A 21,248-nucleotide genomic window follows, 5' to 3' on the forward strand; every position below is an offset into this window, starting at 1 on the left:
AATGTATGTAGACATTTCTAATGATAATTGCAGCATACAGGTCTGTTAGAGCTGTAAAGTACTACCTATCCTCAGTTCCCATTCATTCCTAATGGCTGTATCCCGCTTCCTTACCTCCAACAGATATCTGGGATCACATTCTTATGGTGCTAGGAGTAGTGACAGTCTGTACTCAACGTTTTAACACCAAACCCATCACTATCTACACAAACATGAAGCTGTAATGGTCAAATGACCAGGATTTAAGTAAGTAAACTTACCCCATTTCACTTCACCTTAATGACCCTGATAAAGCCCACAATCTGTATGATTTTAACATTTTCAGTTATGACCACCAATGATGGAACCTCTCAGGCCTATCACCTTTCCCATTCACCTTATAAGTCGGCCATATTACACCAGGCATTGCCAATGTTCTCGTGCTTTTCTCATTCAAAAGTTACCCTCTCAATTCATCAATCTCACACGTAGAATAATGCTTCTAGATATAAGTTAATTTCAGTCACAAAGGCAGCCAACCTGTTCCATTGTTGCCGTTCTCCTCATCGTGGTCCGACCCGTTCTCCACTGGATAAGGGGTGAAAGGACTCTCCTCCTTTTCACCTTCCCCTCTCTCTTTCTGGAACTCTTCAACATCTTCAAATGCACGATACACCCACTGACACTGAGGGAAGAAGATAAAAGCAGAACTGTCACATTACTGCAAAAAAAATCATTAACAGAATGAAAAATGAGGTTCTGGGAAAAGGAAGAAGAGAAATATGATAAGAGGCAGAGGTGAAATAAGGAAAGAGCTTGAAAAGGAAATTGTTAAATATAGCTGTACTCGTTTTGTGTAAAAAGCAAAGCTGCAGAAATAGATTTGCTTTGTACACTGTATTTGGAGCATTTCTGAAGACACCTGACGATGCACTCGCTGCTCTGAATCTACCTCTGTGTGCAGTGAGGCACATCAACAACATCCTGGTAATATATCCATCCTGCTGGTAAATGAAGCAGCAAATATTTACTGGAATACATCCAAAAAAAAGGCGGCCGAGCTGAGCTTCAGCAAAAAGAGGAGGCCGGGAAATAAAAACAGAACAGAACAATGTGCTTCACACAGTAAGTACAGAGCTGAGATCAGCCTGGAGCTAAAAATCGGTGCTCTTATGAATCAGAATTTACTTAGAAAACTACAGTTTGTTTTATGGGGTTTTCATCTCATTGTCGGTATAATCTGCACATATAAGCCTGTAAGATTGTTGGAACTGATCTAAAGAAGTTGTAGAGGAAGTGTGAATTGGTGCATTTTACTGTGCAAGAGTTCAGCGGATGGTAAAATATAAAGATCTCCAATTCCCCCCCCAAAAAAACTAATTCTAAGCTGAGAAATCTAAAGTAACTGGTTGTCTGATCACTGTTGCTTATGAGGAAATTACTGATTTGCAGTCCGGATGAGTAGAACAAAACCCATGTTGTGTATGTGTTGAAAGATAAAGTTAAGCATGCTTGATTCAGATGGAAAAAATACACTATTTAGGTCTAAAATGTTTTTTTTGTTGTGTGAAACTACAAAACATGAATCATGCCTTTCAGCTACAATACTTGAACCTTGCAACGCAGATGGATTCACCAGTTTCCATGTTTCTTATTTATTTCTTATTTCTCCATCTTGCAAAGCTCCCATCTGTACCTTTTGGGCACGGTTAGAAAGTGACAGGACCAATCAGTGTCGAGGGACAGTACTTTCGGGCGTGGCGGAGTCGTGGCGTATGCAAGCAGCAACAGGAGGCCGGTGCAATTATGGCAGAAGAGATTAGTGTGGATGCTGCTATAGCATCAGTTTTATCAGACAGAACGTTCTGGTGTGTCAGGTTAGATTCCCCTTGTTTTGTAATACATTCCTATACCCTTTACATTTTTTTCTATCTCAAACATTGTCTACAAGACATACAGAATAGCACCTGCAACATGAAATTTCCAAGCTGAGCAAAGTCACTTTTAGTTCATTTTTGAAGTACAACTTTGATCTAGATTCTGACTGATATAGGCCTCATTATACCTCATTACCTTATGCTTGTTGTAATAACATGGCCGGTTAAAAAACAACAGTGGCTAGTGGATTTTTTAATCCACAAGCCACTGTGGCCAGCAGATGAAAAACTCAATCTAACACCCTGGTGTGAGCCTACATATATATAAACTATTAGGACCATAACCATTTTGGAGCCAGGCTGTAAAATGTTAATTTCTGCTGTAAAAATTGGCATTTTACAGCATTTTGCTGGGATGTGTATGTGACTTCTGACACTTTTGCAGCCAACCTCAAGAGGACACATGAGGAACTGCATTTTCTTTTGTTTGTTTTTTTGCAGTTAAGCATTGGTGTCATTTCTCAACAATGGAGGTCTTGTTTGGTTTAAATGCACCATTTATGGGTCTCTGATGTCCTAGTGGCACCCTAATTTAAGAGGATATAATCCTTCAAATCAGAGGCTGGGGTTCATGTCTGACCTGTGGCTCCTTTCTCCATTCATTCCCCGCTCCCTCTCTCCCTTATTTCGTAGTCTACCCACCGCCCTCCACAATAAAGAAAAGAGGAAAAATAAATCTTCACCATTTATGACTGTACTTGTAAACTAAAATTCTTTCAGTGTAAATCTAAAACAGAACTCATTCCAAACCTCATGTTGTTTATGTGCTGCTTGAGGCTACTTCTTCTCCCAGCAGGATTGAATCTCTAGCAGAGAAATGTCAAACTCTCACTACATGTGGCCTGCAGCGACAAAGTGACAGCCAGTAATTTATGTCAGAGATCACTGGGCCACCCACTGCTGGAGCCAAGAGCGCTGATGAAGTGAAGAAACCTGTTGTATCATACTTCCCTGGCATTTACTCTTATGGTGAACTATTGCGCTATAACTTTTGCGAAATCCTCAAAGTTTATAATACTTATTTTTACCCTCTCAAATCCATGGTTTCTAACTTTCGCCAATCTAAGTCACGCTGTTTTTACTGCCATCTCAGAGCAGGAATGTCTGGGTCATTGAGACTGTAGCTCATCAAGTGTGGATTTAGTGAGCTGTCTCATTTTGTTAAATGATCCAATAAATTGACTTTAAAACAACTGATGCTAATCAGGCTAACGTGTTGCTTTTGTTTCAAATATACAGCTTCAGGAGGACTTTTACAGCCTTGGCAACACCAGCAAGGACTATAAAAACTCTGTGGACACCACGTACAGACTGGAATGTAAGCATTTAACTTAGAGAGTTTGAGGGAACAGTGGTAGAAACAAATGCTAGAAATGATAGAATTGGAGTTAATAAGGGATTTGAAAGCAGAATCCAAAATTGAGCTGAATGTGGTTTTAATTATTGCTTTAAATCTTATTGTCTGCTCTTATTAAGCTTTTCTTTTTACAGTCTATTCTTTTTTGATTTTGCCTTTGGCTGCAATCACAGCAGAATCTGTGTGGATAGGTCTCAGTCAAGCTCAAACATCTGGACACTAACATTTCACTACGTTCCTCTTTTTTAAAAAACTGCTCAAGTTCTGTCAGGTTGTACAGGGATCAGACGTGGACAGCCCATTTCAAGTCCAGCCACAAATAAATCTACCCACAAGCTGTAGTTCTCTTGCAGACTGAATAAGATTGACAGGATTTTCCTATATTTTGCTGCATTTATTTTACCCTCTACCTTCAGAAGCCAGGGCAAGCTGCTGGGAAGCACACCCCACAGCATGATGCTGCCACCGTGCTTCACAGTCAGGACGGTGTGTTTGTGGTGATGTCGGTGTTTAGTGGTGAACTCTAGTCCAGATTTAATCTGAGTTTTCTTCAACAGTGGATTTCTCTTTCTCCCATAAAGCTTCGACTGGGGAAGAACCCAGACAACAGTTGTTGTCTGCAGAGTCTCTCCCATCTCAGCTGCTGAAGCTTGTAAGTCCTTCAGAGTCATAGGTGTCTTGGTGGCCTCACTAGTCTCCTTCTTGCACGGTTGCTCAGGTTGTGAGGACGGTCTTATCTAGACAGGTTTACACATTTGACATATTCCTTCCATTTCTTGATGATGGATTTAACTGAACTCTAGGTATGTTCAGAGCCTTGACAATGTTTTTGTATCCATCCCAACTAATACTTTTCAATGACCTTTTCTCTGAGTTGGAAGAGTGTTCTTTTGTCTTCATGGTGTAATGGTAGCCAGGAATACTGGACCTTCCAGACAAAGGTGTCGTTATACTATGATCACCTGACACATTCACTGGAATCAGGTGATCCTCATTTCACTAGTATAAGACTACTAGCACCCGTTGGCTGGACCTCTGTGGAATTAGTTCAGTCACTTTAAAGGGGGTGAATATTGATGCAGTCACTTCTTTACATTACATACTTTTATTTAATTGATGCCACTCTGTAGATGTGTTTTCACTTTGACATTAAAGAAGGCTTTTTATTATTATTGGTGGTTAAAGTTCCTGGAGCTTGCACTGAACTTGGTAAAACTGCATTTTCCTTTGATGCCCCAAGCTCATGGAACAAACTCCAACAAACTCTAAAGATTGAAGTCCTACCCTCTCTTGAAGTGTTTAGGACCTTGGTTTCCAGTGATTTTTTTCCAGTTGCTATTGTTTTAATTGATTTCTGCTGGTTTTGACTGATGTACTTCACTGTTGTATTTTCTTGCTTGTTCTCATGTGCTTGTAATCTCGACGCCATTGGAAATGAGGGAAACCTCAATGTCCTTTCGAGAATAAATAAAGGTTTAAATTGAACTGAATTATTTATTTGTCAAAAAAGACAAATTACGTTGACCATGACTGATTTTTAAAACCAATTAAAGAGAGTGAGAGTGAATACTTTTTTAGACACTGCAAGACAATAGAAAAATCCAACATGACACAAAACAGTTTTGAATGCATTTTAGGGATTTTGAAATGCCATTAAAAGGATGCAATTTATCACAATTAACTACAAAAATTCTGAGATTAATTGCAATTAAAAATCAAAATCTTTTGACAGACCTACTTTTCTGCTTTTAACCTTTGTAATTTTCATTCTTTCAAGATTTATTTTTGAACTTTTAATGCCTTTATTGACAGAGGAGGACAGAGTCAGAAACAGGGATGAGAGACATGCTGGAAAGTGACACAGGCTGGATTCAAACCCGGGCCGACTGCATAGATAGGGCGCGCCTTAAACCACAAAGCTACCTGCAGCCCAACTTGTGGTTTTAACCTTACATTCTAATATAAGACATTCTTTGCTGTAAACACTTCAGTTACTAAATCACTGACAAAACTCAAATTTGTTCAGTATCTTAAACAGTATGATTTTTAACAGCACGATTCTTAAACGTTTCTTGAGTTTTCCTTTTTTTGCAGTGTAAATAGAACTCTCATACAGTGTGGAGTGATGGATGTATAAATCAATGCTTTTGTTAAAATGGATGACTTTATAAAAGAGAAATCGTGTCAGAGACGATAAGAGGATGTTAAGGAACAGAAACTGCTGCAGTCAGCTCTAACTTTCTCCTGTACTTCCACAGAAACCTGCTCTATTTGCATCAGTGTTGGCTCTCATGCATCCTCTCACCACTTGGGGAGGCTCCTGGTGTGTGTGCTGGGCGCTGAAATGCTCCAGGACCTCCTGGTAGTCGCTGCGGTTGACGTTGTTGCCGTTGACCTTCAGGATGACCTGGCCGGGCTGAAGACCCGCCCCCGCCGCCTCCCAGCCTGCAGTGTGTCAACAGAGGATCAGAGGTCACAGGGTGGTAGGATTACAGAGGAACTTTCTGAGCTATTATGAAAACTTAAAGTGAGGAAAGTGCTGTGCAAAGGCCTCCCACACTGGAGGAAAGTCCTCTCCAGAATCAAAGCACATGAGATCATTTTCTACGGAAATCTTTTTTACATGTTTTGGACTCAATTCTTGTATCTGCAAAACCTCGCCCCTTTTGTTCCTCCAGGAAAATAGAAAATTACTCGCTTCAGTGGCGTAACACGATGTCCCAGGCGACTAATGGCTTTACAGCCTGGAAGTCCAATCAACACCTCCATCATCTTCCTCTCCCAGCCTAAAAATACCAGTGCTGGCATCACTTCCACCCAGGGGTGCCAGCAATTACCTAACTCTGGGGCTACTTGACCCATGCATGGATGACACACAGGGGAGCTGATTTACGAACAGAAAATAACAACGAGAGAAAAATACTGCTCCTCAAAACAGCAGGAGAGAGGAGACGGGATGTGGAGAAGAGGGAAAGAAATGAGGAGAAGTGAAACCCTAAGATCACATTCCTGGTTGCACCACTCGGCAGCCCTTCTCCTTGTTGTTCTGTGTCCTCTCCCGCTCCTGTCTGGTTTACACATTGAGATTTATCCTTCAATGACATAACTGCCTCATTTTTCTATTTCGAGTCAGACTGGGCGGTACAAACATCTGGTTAGGAAGCTGCAAGGACAGAGCAGGAGCAAAGAGAAGGTAGAAAAAATCTTTATGATCACAGAGCAGTGTGTGTTTGTGCACAAGTGTGTGCGTTTTAAAAGCAGAGTTTGGTCTATTAAGGGTCTGAACCCTGACCGCAGGCCGTCTGGCTGACAGGTGGCTATAAAAACTGAATAGAGGCCAACTAAAAGCAGAAAGTAACAGGTGGTTAGAGGCTAGAGTTACCTCAGCTTTCCCTTGAATTCACCCAGAATTATCCGTCTTTCTGACACTGTAAACTTTTAGGAGAGATTTACTGGCTTTGACTCTGCAATAAAAAGCTCAAATTATTACAAATCTCTTCCTATATTTCTGTGTGGTTTCAAGAGAAAATCATTCAGTTATGTCCCCCAGAGAGCTGCGAACCATAACAGCAAGAATGTGCAACTTTTCCACCTTAAAAAACATTTTGACAGTTAATCTGATTGTGCAGTAACTTTAAACAGGGAGAATAAAGTCTATCCAATTTTCACAGAGTGCTTTGGTCACCTGCTCCATCACTGTGTGACTTTGGCAGCAGGCTGGAGTTCTCCAATGAGAGCTTGGAGCTTTACAGCACTGGTTCACATGCCAGATTTTAGCTAAAACGGAGCCAATTAGCACATCTCAGCACCAGTGTTAATTTTCACAGCACTTCTAAATGTAGTCTATTTGAACAGGATTAGAATTGCATGTGACCTGTGATAATTTGTGAATAACCCCCTGACATCAGTGTTTATTAGAGTGCATTCACACAGGACAAGTGAATTTGGAACACATAAGGGTGCTGCATGGCTGCAGCAATGAAAACACAAAGTGACTTTTCATTTCTAAATTCGAAACAAAAAATGCAAAGTCGTACAAGTCGGCTTCTGCAGGTGACGTCTACATGCGTCCCATAGAGGGGCACCGACGTCACATGCATACCCTCTATACCAGTGGTTCTCAACTGGTGGGTCAGGACCCAAGAGTGGGTCGCAAAGCTCTTACAAGTGGGTCATGAAAAGTGTGCAAGCAAAAAAAAAAAAAAATGTGTCAAAAAGTCTACTGTACCGAAGCCCTAAGGGGACATACATACAGTACATGTATTCTATAGGTTTTCCTATGATGATTAGTAAACTTCAGAGTTTGTCTCAAGAGTTCAACGTATTTATCTCCTTTTCTGTGGATAGCAAGCAGCTTTTTCCAAGATTTTGATGAAATTCCTCATGAAAATACCAAATTTCCATGTTGTCTTGGGGAAATGGGGTAAAATGAAATGCATGCATGTATTTCCTTCTGTAATGACGTTCTTTTGAAACATGTTTATTCTGGACTGGGTCTTTGATTGATTATGTTTTCTTCCATTTAGGGTCCAAACTGCTAAGTTCATCATTAGATCAATCTGAGTGGATGAAAAAATTCAAAAATATGGGTCGTGATTTCTCTTAAGGAGGCGGTGGTGGGTCCTGATGTCTGACCAGTTGAGAACCACTACTCTATAAATACTTTCACCTGGAATTTCCAATAGCACATGCAAAAATGTTTTTTCTCTCTCTATATATATTTTTAAAACATTTTCCGATACATAGAAAGCTGCCCATGACCAATAAACTAGTGAACACGAAGATCAGCTGCTAAAGCCTAATTGCTGAATCTTAAAGTGTGTTATGCATAAAATGTATGGCTAAAGAATACAAAAATAAAAATCAGTTACTTGTAAATGGAAGCAAAGTAGTAAAAGCAGAAGCACTGTGTGTAAGGAGCAGCGTAGACGCACCTTTGGACAGTAGAGTTTAAATGAATAAGCATAAATTAGTTAGGTAAAATTAAGCTGTTTTTTGAACATAAGGTAGAGTTAAAAGAAAGTAAAGCTCTATTAACAACCGAATTTGGCAAAATCTTGTTAACAGAGTCCTACACAGCCTCTATTCTTATCTCCGTCAGAAAAATCCACCTGGGCCTTTAAAAACACAATAAGCACTGTGAGTAAGTGTAGAGATGGACAGAGATGCTGATTCACACAGGATTAGTATTACCTGTTGACCTTTGTGTGGCTGAAAATGTTCAGTAACTTACCCTTGAATTTTAACTCTACAAATAACAGACATGGTTGATTTACATGTGATAAAAAACGCAGACGTCCTGTTCAAATATTAAAAATTACCAGAGGTTCCTAGGTAATACTAATCCTGTGCAAATAGAGCATTAGTCCAATTTTGTACCTTGAACTGGCTTTTAGATTTAATCACAATCTAGTCATTTTTAACCTTACTTAAGTAAAAAGTTTAACAATTTTAATCCTTAAAAAGTCCTTACAATTTGGTAAAAACATTTTTTTCAAATCATTTATCTCTTAGCCTGAATCTGATGTGGATCATTCTTGTGTATTCTGGCCTGGGAATCGTGCTTTTTACCGCTGAAAAGTAGTGAAGCCACAGATTCACCCTACCTAACAGCTTGTGCTCTCTCAAATCATGGATTTTTTGCATTGCCTGACAAAAATGTACATTTTAGTGTTATTTAGTCTCCTTGATGAGAAACTAAACTTACTTTTGTGTGATTTTTATTACCAGAGAGCTAGTCTTAGTCTAAGTTTTTCTGCCATGTTGTCTGAGTATTTCTCTACTGTGCTGACTCAGCGGTGCTGTGCGTCTTGTAAACTGTGTCTCAAATTACAATGACATGACATGTCAGAGTTCCAGCCTGGTTGGGTTTGGAGGAGTGTGAGAGCGGGCCGGCACAGGAATGGAAAAGAGGGATAAGCATGCTTTAGCAAGGCACAGGGCAACTGAAGTTTGTGTGATGAAGATGAGAAGAGAGGAAAATAGCTTTTGCTATAGCTTTGTCTTATGCTTCACAAAAAAGTGGAAAATTCTGCTGTTGGACAGGAGAGAAATATGCACACAGGCTACAAGCAAACAGTTTGTCACATAAGTCTCAATAAAACTGACAGTAGAGAAAATAAATCACAGATGTAAACAAAGGCATTGTGTCTATAACTTTGAAGTAACAGCGCTATGTGTGTTTTACAAAAGTGTATTGTAACCCTGAAATCCACATCAGGCCCATAAGTACACCAAACCTAATTCCAAGCCTAAACATTTTACTGCTTTGAGCCTCAAAGGTCACTTTCTGCTACATTATTAAAACTACAGCATGTAATGTGTACTTTCTAGTAAATGTCGCTCACCTTTCCTGACGGCATGGACATGAGGAGGAGCCGAGCCACGGAGTCTGAAGGAGAGGCTGTCTAGGTTGTCAGGGATCTTCACAATCCTGGATGAGAAAATATCAGTGAGACCAGGGTGCTTTGGGAAGAAGACGTCGCCACAACGATTTCAGAAATTAGCTTATGATCCCCACTCTTTTACCCTGGTGTTCAGCATTCTAACTCTTACTATCTTGAGGAGAGTACTTAAACGCACTGCTAACCCTCTGTCCTGGTGAAAGGATCACCATGCAAACATCTGGCCAATAATGGTTGGTTTTCTGTTTTTTCCTCCTGATTTTGAAGTCATATTTGCGGAATTACATGGACCACATGGACAATACAGTCCATGTTTATAACTTGAACCATATAAAAGCAATCAGTGCAGTCACAGTAGTATTGCCCATTGGTTTAAAAAGCTCACTTCTGAAGCTTCAGTTTGGCTCTATGGGTCTCACTCTCTTGTTATTGTTGGTGCTGGAGGTGACCAAACTGAGAGGAGGGGGTTAACATTCATAAATTAGCTTCTATCCTGCTAAACAGGTTGCCGTAATAAACCTTCTAATCTAAGCAGCATTCCTTAAAACAAATAAATGCCATGGATGCACACATATAAGTGCAAAATCATGGTTATAGATTCTTTGTAGCCATGTGATTTAGCCATTAGGAATAAAAGGAAACAGTGGAAAGTTAGTACTTTACAGCTCTAAATGGAGCTTTAGCTGCAATTATTATTAGAAAATTTCTACATATATTGAGTATAGTTCCTTAATTTTATAAAGTGATTTTTTTCCACAGTTTAACAGATTTTCCTGGTGTGGAGGTGATCAATATCCCAAATACTCAGTCTTGCAGACCTCCTAGCATCATCCATCCAGATGAAGACAGATAAGAGTCTAGAGGAGTCTAGACCCTAGTCTAAAACAACATCACAAACATGCTTTAATTGAAATTGCAATGTGTTATAGACTTAATAAACCTTGTGGCTTGAGCGTCAGGATATTGATGAGCCATTCATGAGCGAGTCTGTGCTACGAAAGGGCTCCTAAATGTGAGCAACTGAAGCTAGCTAGCTGTTTGAGTACCAGTTTCCTTTCCCCCATCCTTTGTTGTTATTTAATCCACATTGAAAAAGCCAAACTGGAAACAAATGAAGAGCCGTTAAGGGACCTACCAGCTCTCCTGAGATGAGCCAAATGATCATGATCTATTAAAAGAGACAGATTTGCCCTGAACTGAATGACACCTCATGTCCAGGCTTTAGATGGGGGGCTTTTTCAATCTGTGCTTGCTGCTGTTTCTCCTTTAGCTTTTAAACCTTTTATTGCCTGAATATTTCACTACGTTCTGGACACAAAAGTAGCTTATAATTTTTTTTTTTTTTTGCACTATCGGTGTAGCTTTCAACAGCACAAAACACTGCCTTTTTGTAGCATTTCTCTATGCAGAAGTAACTTCTTGCCCCCCACTGGGAGTTTTCTGCTGCTGTGTTAAATGTGCATTCCCTGGATTTTAAAGCAACAAGCAATACTACTCAGCAAGTTCATATTTGACAATTTAGATAGAGGCCTGGGTTTATTCGCCACAGCTTGTCATTTTTGATGCAGTCAGATAAGGCTCAATATATCAGCTTCTGTCAGATCAACTGGTGCCAACGAAGAGGGGAAAAAATGCTTTATGCATGATTTTAGATAAAGAAAATCATGCTGCAACACATTCAGAGCAGCAGGCAGATGTAGAAAATGTGACTTATGGATAATATCCTCAATTCATAATGTTTTTTTTTTACTTTGTATTATTATGGCACAATGGAGCAATTTTACAACATTTTTCACATTTTTATCATAATGTTAAGGCTTAATTGGAGCCATATTCTGCTCTAAATTGGACCATTAATATGCAAAACCATGTTGTTTAAAAGGACTTTAAAGTAGCAGTGGAGATCCTAAACTCAAAGTTAAATACCAACAGGTTAAAGGCACTCTGGACTGGCCTCTCTTCAAAAATAAAACCGCTATGCCCCCGTCCCTGCAGTCAGTCTAAGGCCTGTGAGTGTGTTTGTGTGTTTACTCACTCTTTGGCCTTTGTGGCGACCAGCAGCCGCAGGGAGCGCCGTATGCAGAAGGCCTGGCTGATCATGGTCTCCACCTCAGCGAAGGGCCGGAGGAACAGCAGGTCCTCGTTGATGGTGAAGATCTTCCTGCCCACCTGCAGGCCGGCCATCTGGACGGACAGACGGACAGAGAGAGAGACAGACCGTTGTTTTTATTTTAGCTTTCTGCTGCTTTCTCAGCTCCCTCTGAACACCCTGTTCGCACAGTTTCAAGCAGGGACCACAGCTCAATTCATGAATTGTCTCCCTGGTGTGATAGTGAGACCAAACTGTCTGTGGCATTTGGCTCAGATAGAAATTCAAGTGTTTATTACCCACAATTCAACATTCCCTGTGCCTCCAAGGAGTGGCACAAAACAAACCATAACACAAGAGAGAAATCAGCAAGTGCTGCTCAGTGTTTTCACAGCCTGTTCAGTCTTGTCTTTTATTTATCATACTATGAAGAGACTTTTTATTTAGAAGAAGTGCACATCAAGATTGGCGGTGAGATATGAATAAGCTGCATGATACGTACACCTCAGTTTCCTGACTGCTGCTTTTTCTATTTGCAAATAATTCCTGGCAGAAATGTTATTTACAGTTTCCAGTTCCACAAATAAGAGTCTGTACTTGTTTCTGCAAGCAACCTGTGGTTTTTGTTGTCAGATCTTGCTGATCTTTTCACCTTCACTAAAAACAAAATCATACATTATTCAGGGAAACAGCATTTCTGCAGCATTGGATCTGTTTATTACAATCAGTTTAGACTGGGTAGATTTGGGCAAGTTTTTAAGATAAATAGATATATTTTCAGGATATAGAGACATTTTTAAGAAATAGTGTATGAAAATATGTATATTGACAGGTTTTTTTACATTAATTTCCATGCACAATTTGAAATTGTGCAGCTGGCCATGAGAGGAGGTTGCATCCTGTGTTGGTTTGACCAGCAGCTGTGCACATCCCCAAAAATGAATGTGACACAGACACAAGATGCAGCATACACAGGTGTGGTAGCAGAGATGTGGAGGTGGAGGAGCTGTGACAGAAAACACAGCAGAGACAACAACAGCTGAATGTTTCAAACACAAACTGATAAACTAAGTGGTGACGGTCAGTCAGGTGTGTCTGTGGCTAATTTTTATTATTGATTTTTTTTCATTTAATTTATATGGGAGCCAAAATCTGTCACTTAAAAAATAAAAGGAAAAAAAGTTATGCAGTAAAAAAAAAAATAAATAAATAAAAGGAATCTTTGGTCACTATTATGAGGGAAAAAAGTCAGAATTATGAGATAAAAGTCATAATTATGAGATTAAAATATATAATATGAGATAAAAAGTCAAAAATTTAAGATAATGAGACTTTTTAACTCATATCTTAAATTTTTTAAGTCAAATTTTCATCTTTTTAACTCATAATTTCCTCTTTTTATCTCATAACTTTGACTTTTTTATCTCAAAAATACGGACACTATCTCATAATATTGACTTTTTGTCATAATTTTGGCTTTTAATCTCATAATTTCAATTTATTTACTCAAAATTTCACCTTTAATCACATAATATTGACTTTTTTGTCATAATTTTGGCTTTTTATCTCATAATTTTAAATTATTAACACATAATTTCACCTTTTATCTCATAATATTGGCTTTGATGTCATAATTTTGTCTTTTTATCTCATATTTAGAAGTTATCTCATAATTTCATTCATTAAACTCATGATTTCAACTTTTATCTTGTAATTATGGGTTTTTATCTATACTTTAAACTTTTAACTACATTACTTGTATTTTGTAACTCCTTTTTTATAGCTTTTCTTATAATTTTGACTTTATATCTCTTTATTGACTTGCTATTTCATAATTATAACTAGGATTTTTTTCTTTAGAATTGCTTGATTTTCAATCTTTTCTTTTTTAAGTGGCAGAAACTGTCTTCCTTTAAAAATATATCACATGGTATTTTCATATTTTAACAAACAATAAACAAAGACCCATCTACAAACCCAGTTAGGTGAAGGTCACCAGTTAGCACAGTTACTGATCAAGCCATTACACTGGGGGCATTACGTATGATATGTGTATGGAGGAAAAGGTTTATAAATAAAGTGCAGATATTGTTCTCTGACCACCAGTCATCAGTCTGAGCTGTTCTGATGTAACTATTGATTACTGATGTTTATATTATGTCAGTTCTGATCTCAGAATAATTATTATAGTAACCGTCTCAAGTGTCTCCATGTTGGTAGTCTACAGTCCACACACGTGGTTGTCTATAGCCTGAAATTTTAAGAAAAATGTTGATCTACAATTTTTCTAAAACCCCATTTATCAATACAATCAATCGATTGCCCAGCCCTGAGATGAATAATTCATTCCAGGAGAAGAAAAAAACGCTTAAGGACACAAGAAAATAGCAATTTTCAGAGAGTCACACATGGAGGACTCTATTGGAACACACCCAAGAATCTCACATCCTCACAATCAGTTTGTTTACATGCAGTTAGACTAAGTTGAATCTATTATGTTAGGCCATCTAATCTGGCCTTTGAAATCCATGTAAACTAGTTAGTCTGACTGAAATTGTATCAAACTGAATTTCTTGGAGTCAGAATAGCACACACAGGTTATGTAGTTGGAGACTGATTATTCTGTATCGAAAAAGCTGTGTTTAGTTGAGTAAATTTGTAAAACATGCAGTCAGAATTGCACATACAAATATCCAACATCCTCAGCTCTGCATGGCCAAATATCAGCTTCTAAACCCCCCACGGCCCTACAGCCTGCTGCACGTCACTGGATGCAGTCATCTTGCACATCTTCAGTCACGTTGAGAGAATAATGCAGCCTCTGTCTCTCCCCTGTGTGAGCCCAGTGTCCCGGGCACAGATCCGGTGGGGTGGCCTTGGCTCAGCTGAGGCCCGACTCTGGATCAGGGCCCAGGATGGATGTAAGGACAACTGGGAGGAGCAACCATCGAGCTATCTGAATGTGGAAGGATGTATACGTCTGTGTCTGCACGTGACTCTCTCTATAATAGTATCATATATGAAAGGGCTCTGTGTGTGACCATGGGTCTATCTCAGCCCTTTTCAGAGCCCCATGGGAATCAGCTGAGCCTCATTCACTGTGCTGGCACACGGGCTGTGTCACAACTAGCAATCCTGTTATTGTGGGGCACGGGGGACAAGCAGTATGAATAACAGAGGGAGAGAAATGGAGGAAAAGAGCAAGTGGGAGCAGGGGAGAAAAACTCTGGAGAGGCTGGAGAGGAGAGTAATGTGGGAAAGAAACACTGCAATGAGAAAAATAACAGAGCGAAGGAGGCTTTTGAAGAATAAGGGTACAATGAGATGATGGAGGAGCATAAACAGTGAAAGTAGAGATGTAGAGGAAAAGCTTTTTCATTGATTGACCTTCTATAAACACCCATAGTTTTCAACCAGAAAGATGCCCCAAAGATTTTTAAAATATTGATGATTGTTTGCAGGATTTGCCAAAATAATCAGTCTGTTTACATAAAACTCTCTCGTTTAATCCAAAGCATTAATAATGGAAATACTCATCTGAAGTGATACAAACAACCAAAAACATTAGGAACAGCATGAACAATGATATACTTAAAAATAACAGGATTTGAGCTGAAACAAATCAGAATAATGCTCAACAAAGCCACAGACAAGCAACCAAGAAAGAACAACCAGCTGATTTAAGAGGGAGATCTAGATCTCTGGTATGGCCCGGGGTCAGGCTGTGGTTAGCCTCAAGGGTCAACAAATAGCCGTTACATAGAGGCCAAAATCTGATTTATATGATCTTGTTTTCTTAAACCCAACAGCAGCGATTAAAATCAATGGAAAGAACCTTCAGGAAAACCTCTACAGAAAGCAGCACAGAATCGTTTCTGCAGATGATCTGCTGCTGTGGTTTTACCCGACTTCAAATGCAGCTATTTCAACAATCTAGAGCTGCAATCAGCCAAAGAACAACTTTGTTGACTGAAATTACTCATGCGTCAAACAATCGCTGCACCAAAAAGGGCATGCTATCTTCAGATCAACCTAATCAGAGACGGTGTCCTCATTGCACCCTCCTGGTAGCGTAAATGAACACAAAAATAACAATGATAAGCATTTTGCAGCATCATGAATTACTTTAACCTCATTACTTTGTACTGAAATAACAACAACCTCAGAGCAAACCAGAAGTGCATTCTCAAAAAACTGTTTTTGTCTTATTTCACAGCAACAAAAATCAACAGGAGCCTCTTGTCTAAATGTGCTGTGTAAAATCTGTTCTGAAGTGACGATAAATCCAGGGGTCAATATGTGAAGAAAAACTTTAAGTGACCAGGAGACATCTCTGTCTCTTTCCTCTGTTCTCTGTCTCAAACAGACTCTAACATTCATGTATTCATTCTTATAAAATGATAAAGGGACTTAATACAACAGATTTGCCAACAGCTGAGAAAAAGGGCAGTAAGGGTTTAGGCTGTGACAGTGGGCAGAGCAGTGCCCATAAAAACAAAATCCTGCACCTTCTAGCCAGTGTTAATTTTGGCAGCTATTTTTAATTTCAGTCTTAGTGTTATTCTTTAAAATGCATTTTAGTTTTAGCCACATTTTAGTCATTTCTATAAAAATGAATGGACTAAATAAAACTAGACTAAAACTTAAAAGCATATATCCTTTTTAGTTTTAGTCTAGTTTTAGTCAACGAAAACTCAAAAATGTGAACCAAAACTATAACTAAACATGTTTGCTGATTACCTTTTGTCCATGAGGAAAACTGGACTAAAGCCAGCCATACACTGTGCGATTTCAAGCCGACAATGAGAAAGTCAGCTCTCACTGTGCGACTGCATCACTTACGATGCACGACCATCATGCACGGTTTATGTGCTCAGACTGTCTGATCTGATGGTCGTGCATGACCTGAATTCTCACACTGTATGAGTGAAGTGGGGAAGTCTTGTCATTGGAAAGTCATTCTTGCTGTTTTCATGGTGATTTGGGACATTTTCCGACAGCTTCCAAAGGGCACAGGTGGCCTAGTGGTTTAAGGCACACCCCACGTACACGGATGGCCCAGGTTTGAATCCGGCCTGAGGCCCTTTACCACATGTCTCTCCCCGGCTCTTGTTTCTGTTTCCGACTCAATCGACTGTCCTCCTCTATCAAATAAAGGCACCAATTTGACTGAAAGTTGGCAAGACTCCCAAGTGAGTTGTGTGACAAACTTTTTGTCCGAATCAGATGACATACACACAGTGTACGCCAAGGTTAAGACTAGCTAAAAATAGATCTTTGGCTATAAGAAATTCAGAATCTATGATATTTCTCTACCGTGCTTATAAGGCAGGTAGGGTTGTTCCAATTCCAATACAGTATCGGAAATATATCCGATACTGCTTAAAATGCAGGTATTGATATCGGCACATACACCAGTTTATGCACCAATCTGATAATGTTTGGTTTAGCATTATAGTTTTGCTTTGTTTAGCCATGCTAACTGTTAGCGCTATAAACTGGAAATCAATTCCTCTTTGCTGCTGGAAAGGATGTCATGCAAGGGCTACTGTTTTCAGAGCAGCATAGAAGAACCAGAGGACACACTGCAGCATCAAAGAATTGAGGCTGCGTGACAGTTTTTCTCTGAATGTGATCATTAAAATGCCTTCCAGACCGACACTGTCATACACAACAAGAGGTGACACAGTTTGTCAGAAGTTAAATATCTTTTGAACCATAAATCATTGCCTCTTACTTGTTTTTCCTCTTGAAGCTAGCTGTGCTTTCCCATTGACGCTATTGGTGCCTTTGAATTCTTTGCAGCAGCATTTTCAGTGAGCCTGGAGCTTGTGTGACTTTTGGGGACTTTAATTATTAGATCCACACCAGTGATGCTGGGGGGAGAACGCCTAGGTGGACTTGCTTTGCCTGCTGTTACTGCAACCCGACCCCGTTCAAGCAGACGATAATGAATGGATGAATAAATGATGATGATGTTATTTAAAAGGAGAGTAAACAGGCAAACTTTTCTATGTCTTGGTGCCTCATTAGAAAATGATGAACTCCAGCTGTGTTCCGACATGTGCATCAGATACCGGAAAAGTCAACGTCAGTATATCTATATATCTGTGTATAATTTCTTATGTGAGCTCTCTGGTGTGCAGAGCATTTTCGCTGTCTAAACAGAACAATAATAGTACAGAATGCTAACACATAAAAAGAAATTCAGAAAATCCTGTAAGTTTTAAATGACTTTTTACCTCTTTAAAGGAATTTTAAACAGCCCTGCATGGGTGAAAGGTGTGCATCTGTGCATGTCTGCATGTTTTTTGTGGCATGATATGAGCAAGCATGTCTAATGGCTCCACAGCCAATCAAAGTGAGCTCTCGCCAAAGGGGAAAAAGCAGATTGACAGCAGCCGTCTAAACAGTAGACAGCCATTACCTACTGGAACTAATGCCCCGAGGCAGGAAGGAGAATCAGTGTGTGTTTGTGTGTGAGTGTTGACCATTACCTCAGCATGTGAGCCTCTGGTGACAGACTTCACCACTATGGCCTTGTTTTTCTCCTCAATCTCGAAGCCGTAGTCTTCTTCCTCTGGGTGAATCTAACACAGAGAACACAGAGAATCAGCTAATTACTCCCACATTTAGACTTTTTAAATGTCTCCCACTGGTTCATATAATGAGTAAAAAATCCTTTTTGAGACATAATTGCTTGGTACAGTAAGCTCAACTCTGCTGCTATTTTGCACACAAATATCTTGCATTTGAAGATCGTGCACTTCTGATGTCAGAAAGGTAATTTAGGATCATTTAGGCGTCACATTATGTGTAATATATAGCACTCTATCTGGGTGGTCAAATGCACAAATTGTCGACCCATCATCGTAGCGTAAATCTTACAGCAGTTTGTGATTTTCATCGTGTGTCAGGTGCTGTCTAATGATGTTTTCAGCCTCTCATTTTCTAATCCCCCGGAGAGGGTGGTGCCTCTTTAAACGCTGTCATCACCAAACACTTAAGCTTGCTTCCATTAGGTAAGCTTCTGGGGCTACATCTTCCTCCTGCACAGCTCTGATAAGATGTAGATCTCTGCTGTTATTCTAGAGGAGATGGCTGTGGTAAATAAAGAGTTCCTGCACTTTACTCCAGTAACAGCCCCGAGGAATGATTAGTTCTGCTAATCAAAGGGGGAAAATGCCTTTTCTACATCTCGTGAGGGGCCAGATAGTAGGCCAACATCCCACTCTGACATAAAAAAGTGATAGTTATGCTCCAAGGTTTCCCCTGAGATCATGGATTTAAGTGAGGAATTAAATTTCTGTTTTAGCTTCTGGAAATAAACCTTGCGTCATCCAGTACAGTGCATACTTTTCTTGATAAATGCACACACAAAAAAAAAAAATCCTAGGACCAACCTAATGTCTTTGCTTATTCTTGTACTGATCTATGATTGAGATTGACCTATTCTTCTTTAACAAAGAAAATGTCCAGTTCTGATAAAACTACCATTATAGCTGCATTTGGGCTAACCTCATCACTGGCTGTCATTGTCCAAAACCATGCAGTGGCTTCCACTAAACCACGCCTGTAGCTAGCGCCTCTTCTCCTCAAATGATGCTCATAAGTCCAGTCATTCTCTGACTCAAAACAGGCGTACCAGCTTAAAGCTTTGCAACATGCATCTGCCTGGTGATTGACATGGAGTTTGGATGATCCATCTGCTTTGCAGGGTCGTCTTCATCTGCAAATATCTACCATCAAGGACTCAACAGTGATTGCCCACTCTTCTGCATTTCTATCTCCTTGGGTAAAAATCCCCATTCACATCCTCCACTGACATTTGAGAAAATCCTTGTATTGATATGTTTTAATCCCAAGAAAAAAAGATGAAGACTGTGTACACATTCGTATTCAAGTGGGGAAGGGACTACAGATCCTTTAATCGACTACAATACCCTTAATTCAATGCAAATATTAGCATTCAAACTCTGAAAACATAGAGACCATCTTTCTATTGTTTATCTGCAGTGGTTACATCATTAACAATTATAAAATTTTTCATTTGTGTACATAGACCGAGGGCAGTAATTGACTCCATACTATGGTGTCACTATTACATTCTAGGATTGTGGGTAATGTAGGCCCATAGTAACCTGGCATGTCAGATGGATGTGTTTCACACATCCATCTGGAAAACCACTGATAGACAGCATTTGGGAAAGGGCAGAACCTTTGAAAAAAACTTGGAAGGTGATTGAATGAACGTTGTGTCTGTCATATCTTTACGGGCCAATCAGAGTAACAAAACACATGACATAGCCGCTATCGAGCTACGTGCCTGCACCTGTACCGATGGAGTAAACTCCATGGAGAACTGCACAACGCCGCAAACCATGGCGACTGTAGACATGCCAGTACACGACTTTTGTCGTTTTTGAAAGGAAAACAACACAATGCTGTTCTTTGTTCTTCTTTTAACAAAGAAATGTCGTCAAGTTCTGATAAAACTGGCACTTTAGCACCAGCCTCTTGTTGCTGCTTGCTTATTATGACTCCGCTGCGCCCAAAAGTACTGCCCCCCGATGCTGATTGGTCCTGTCACTTTCTCACCGGGCCCAAACAGTTCAGACGGTAGCTTTGCAACATGGATTCGCCAGTGAGAAACAAGGAAATGGGCAAATCCATCTGCTTTGCAAGGTTAGGCCCATAGCACAAGATGAGAAATAAACCATATTTTTCTCAAAAAAAGGTATATAGCATACAAACTTGAGTCTTTCAGAGGAGTGTATAGGGTAGAATGGGGTTGGTTGTCACAGGGGTTGGTTGTCACATACTTATATCTTGCCACCAGAGGATGCCATCTCTCAAAATTTGGTATGGAAATTTCCAGAACTGGGATCAGAGCAAACCTACATACAGCAGCCATGAACATAGTGGACGTGGCAAGCCTGTAAACAATGGCAACTAGTGAGGAAGCTAAAGATGCAACTATAGAGGCACTTTTATTAGAAATGGACAACATTTCTTTAAAAAGGAAGAGCAAAGAATCATACTGAAAGCTTTGACAGTAGAATAAATGCTACTGCTCTTCTCCCAACCAGCTTTGACTAGAGTCTAATTTGACAACTGGCTCCACTGATAGTGAACAATGACAACGGCTGCCTGTGAAGCTTGTGTTATGTAGTTTGCACCCCACCTACAGGCAACACACGTCTACACCTTATGTTAATCTTTGACTGGCCTGTAATGAATGTAAAAGACAGAACATTTATCCAAGTATCATCAGAGTTTTTTTTAAAGGTTATGCTCTTCCAAAACTTAAACCATCAAACTATCAAAGACTGAGATAAAGTAGAAGTAAAAAGCAGACTGTTAGTACCTTTGGAAGTTCCATCTTGAAGCAGAACTAAATGGGATGTCTATTTCTACCACTCAAAAAACTGAAGTCTGTGCACTTAAATTAAATGTTCCCAACAGTGATTTTGACGATTAAC

The 21,248-nt window shown here is 39.6% G+C and overlaps 1 protein-coding gene across 1 annotated transcript in view; it reads right to left on the reverse strand.

The window, feature by feature from the left end:
• The window catches only part of prex1 (phosphatidylinositol-3,4,5-trisphosphate-dependent Rac exchange factor 1), a 197,365-nt gene that overhangs the window by 49,682 nt on the left and 126,435 nt on the right, over window positions 1-21,248 (reverse strand). Inside the window, exons 17-21 of the mRNA XM_041799139.1 lie at window positions 18,264-18,356; window positions 11,713-11,861; window positions 9,621-9,706; window positions 5,579-5,718; window positions 520-664 (exon numbers count right to left, since the gene is read on the reverse strand). Of these exons, the coding sequence (XP_041655073.1) occupies window positions 520-664; window positions 5,579-5,718; window positions 9,621-9,706; window positions 11,713-11,861; window positions 18,264-18,356 (613 nt within the window). The remainder of the gene's footprint in view (window positions 1-519; window positions 665-5,578; window positions 5,719-9,620; window positions 9,707-11,712; window positions 11,862-18,263; window positions 18,357-21,248) is intronic.

The sequence above is a fragment of the Cheilinus undulatus genome, linkage group 11 (genome assembly GCF_018320785.1).
Source record: "Cheilinus undulatus linkage group 11, ASM1832078v1, whole genome shotgun sequence".
In the NCBI taxonomy this organism is placed as follows: Eukaryota; Metazoa; Chordata; class Actinopteri; order Labriformes; family Labridae; genus Cheilinus; species Cheilinus undulatus.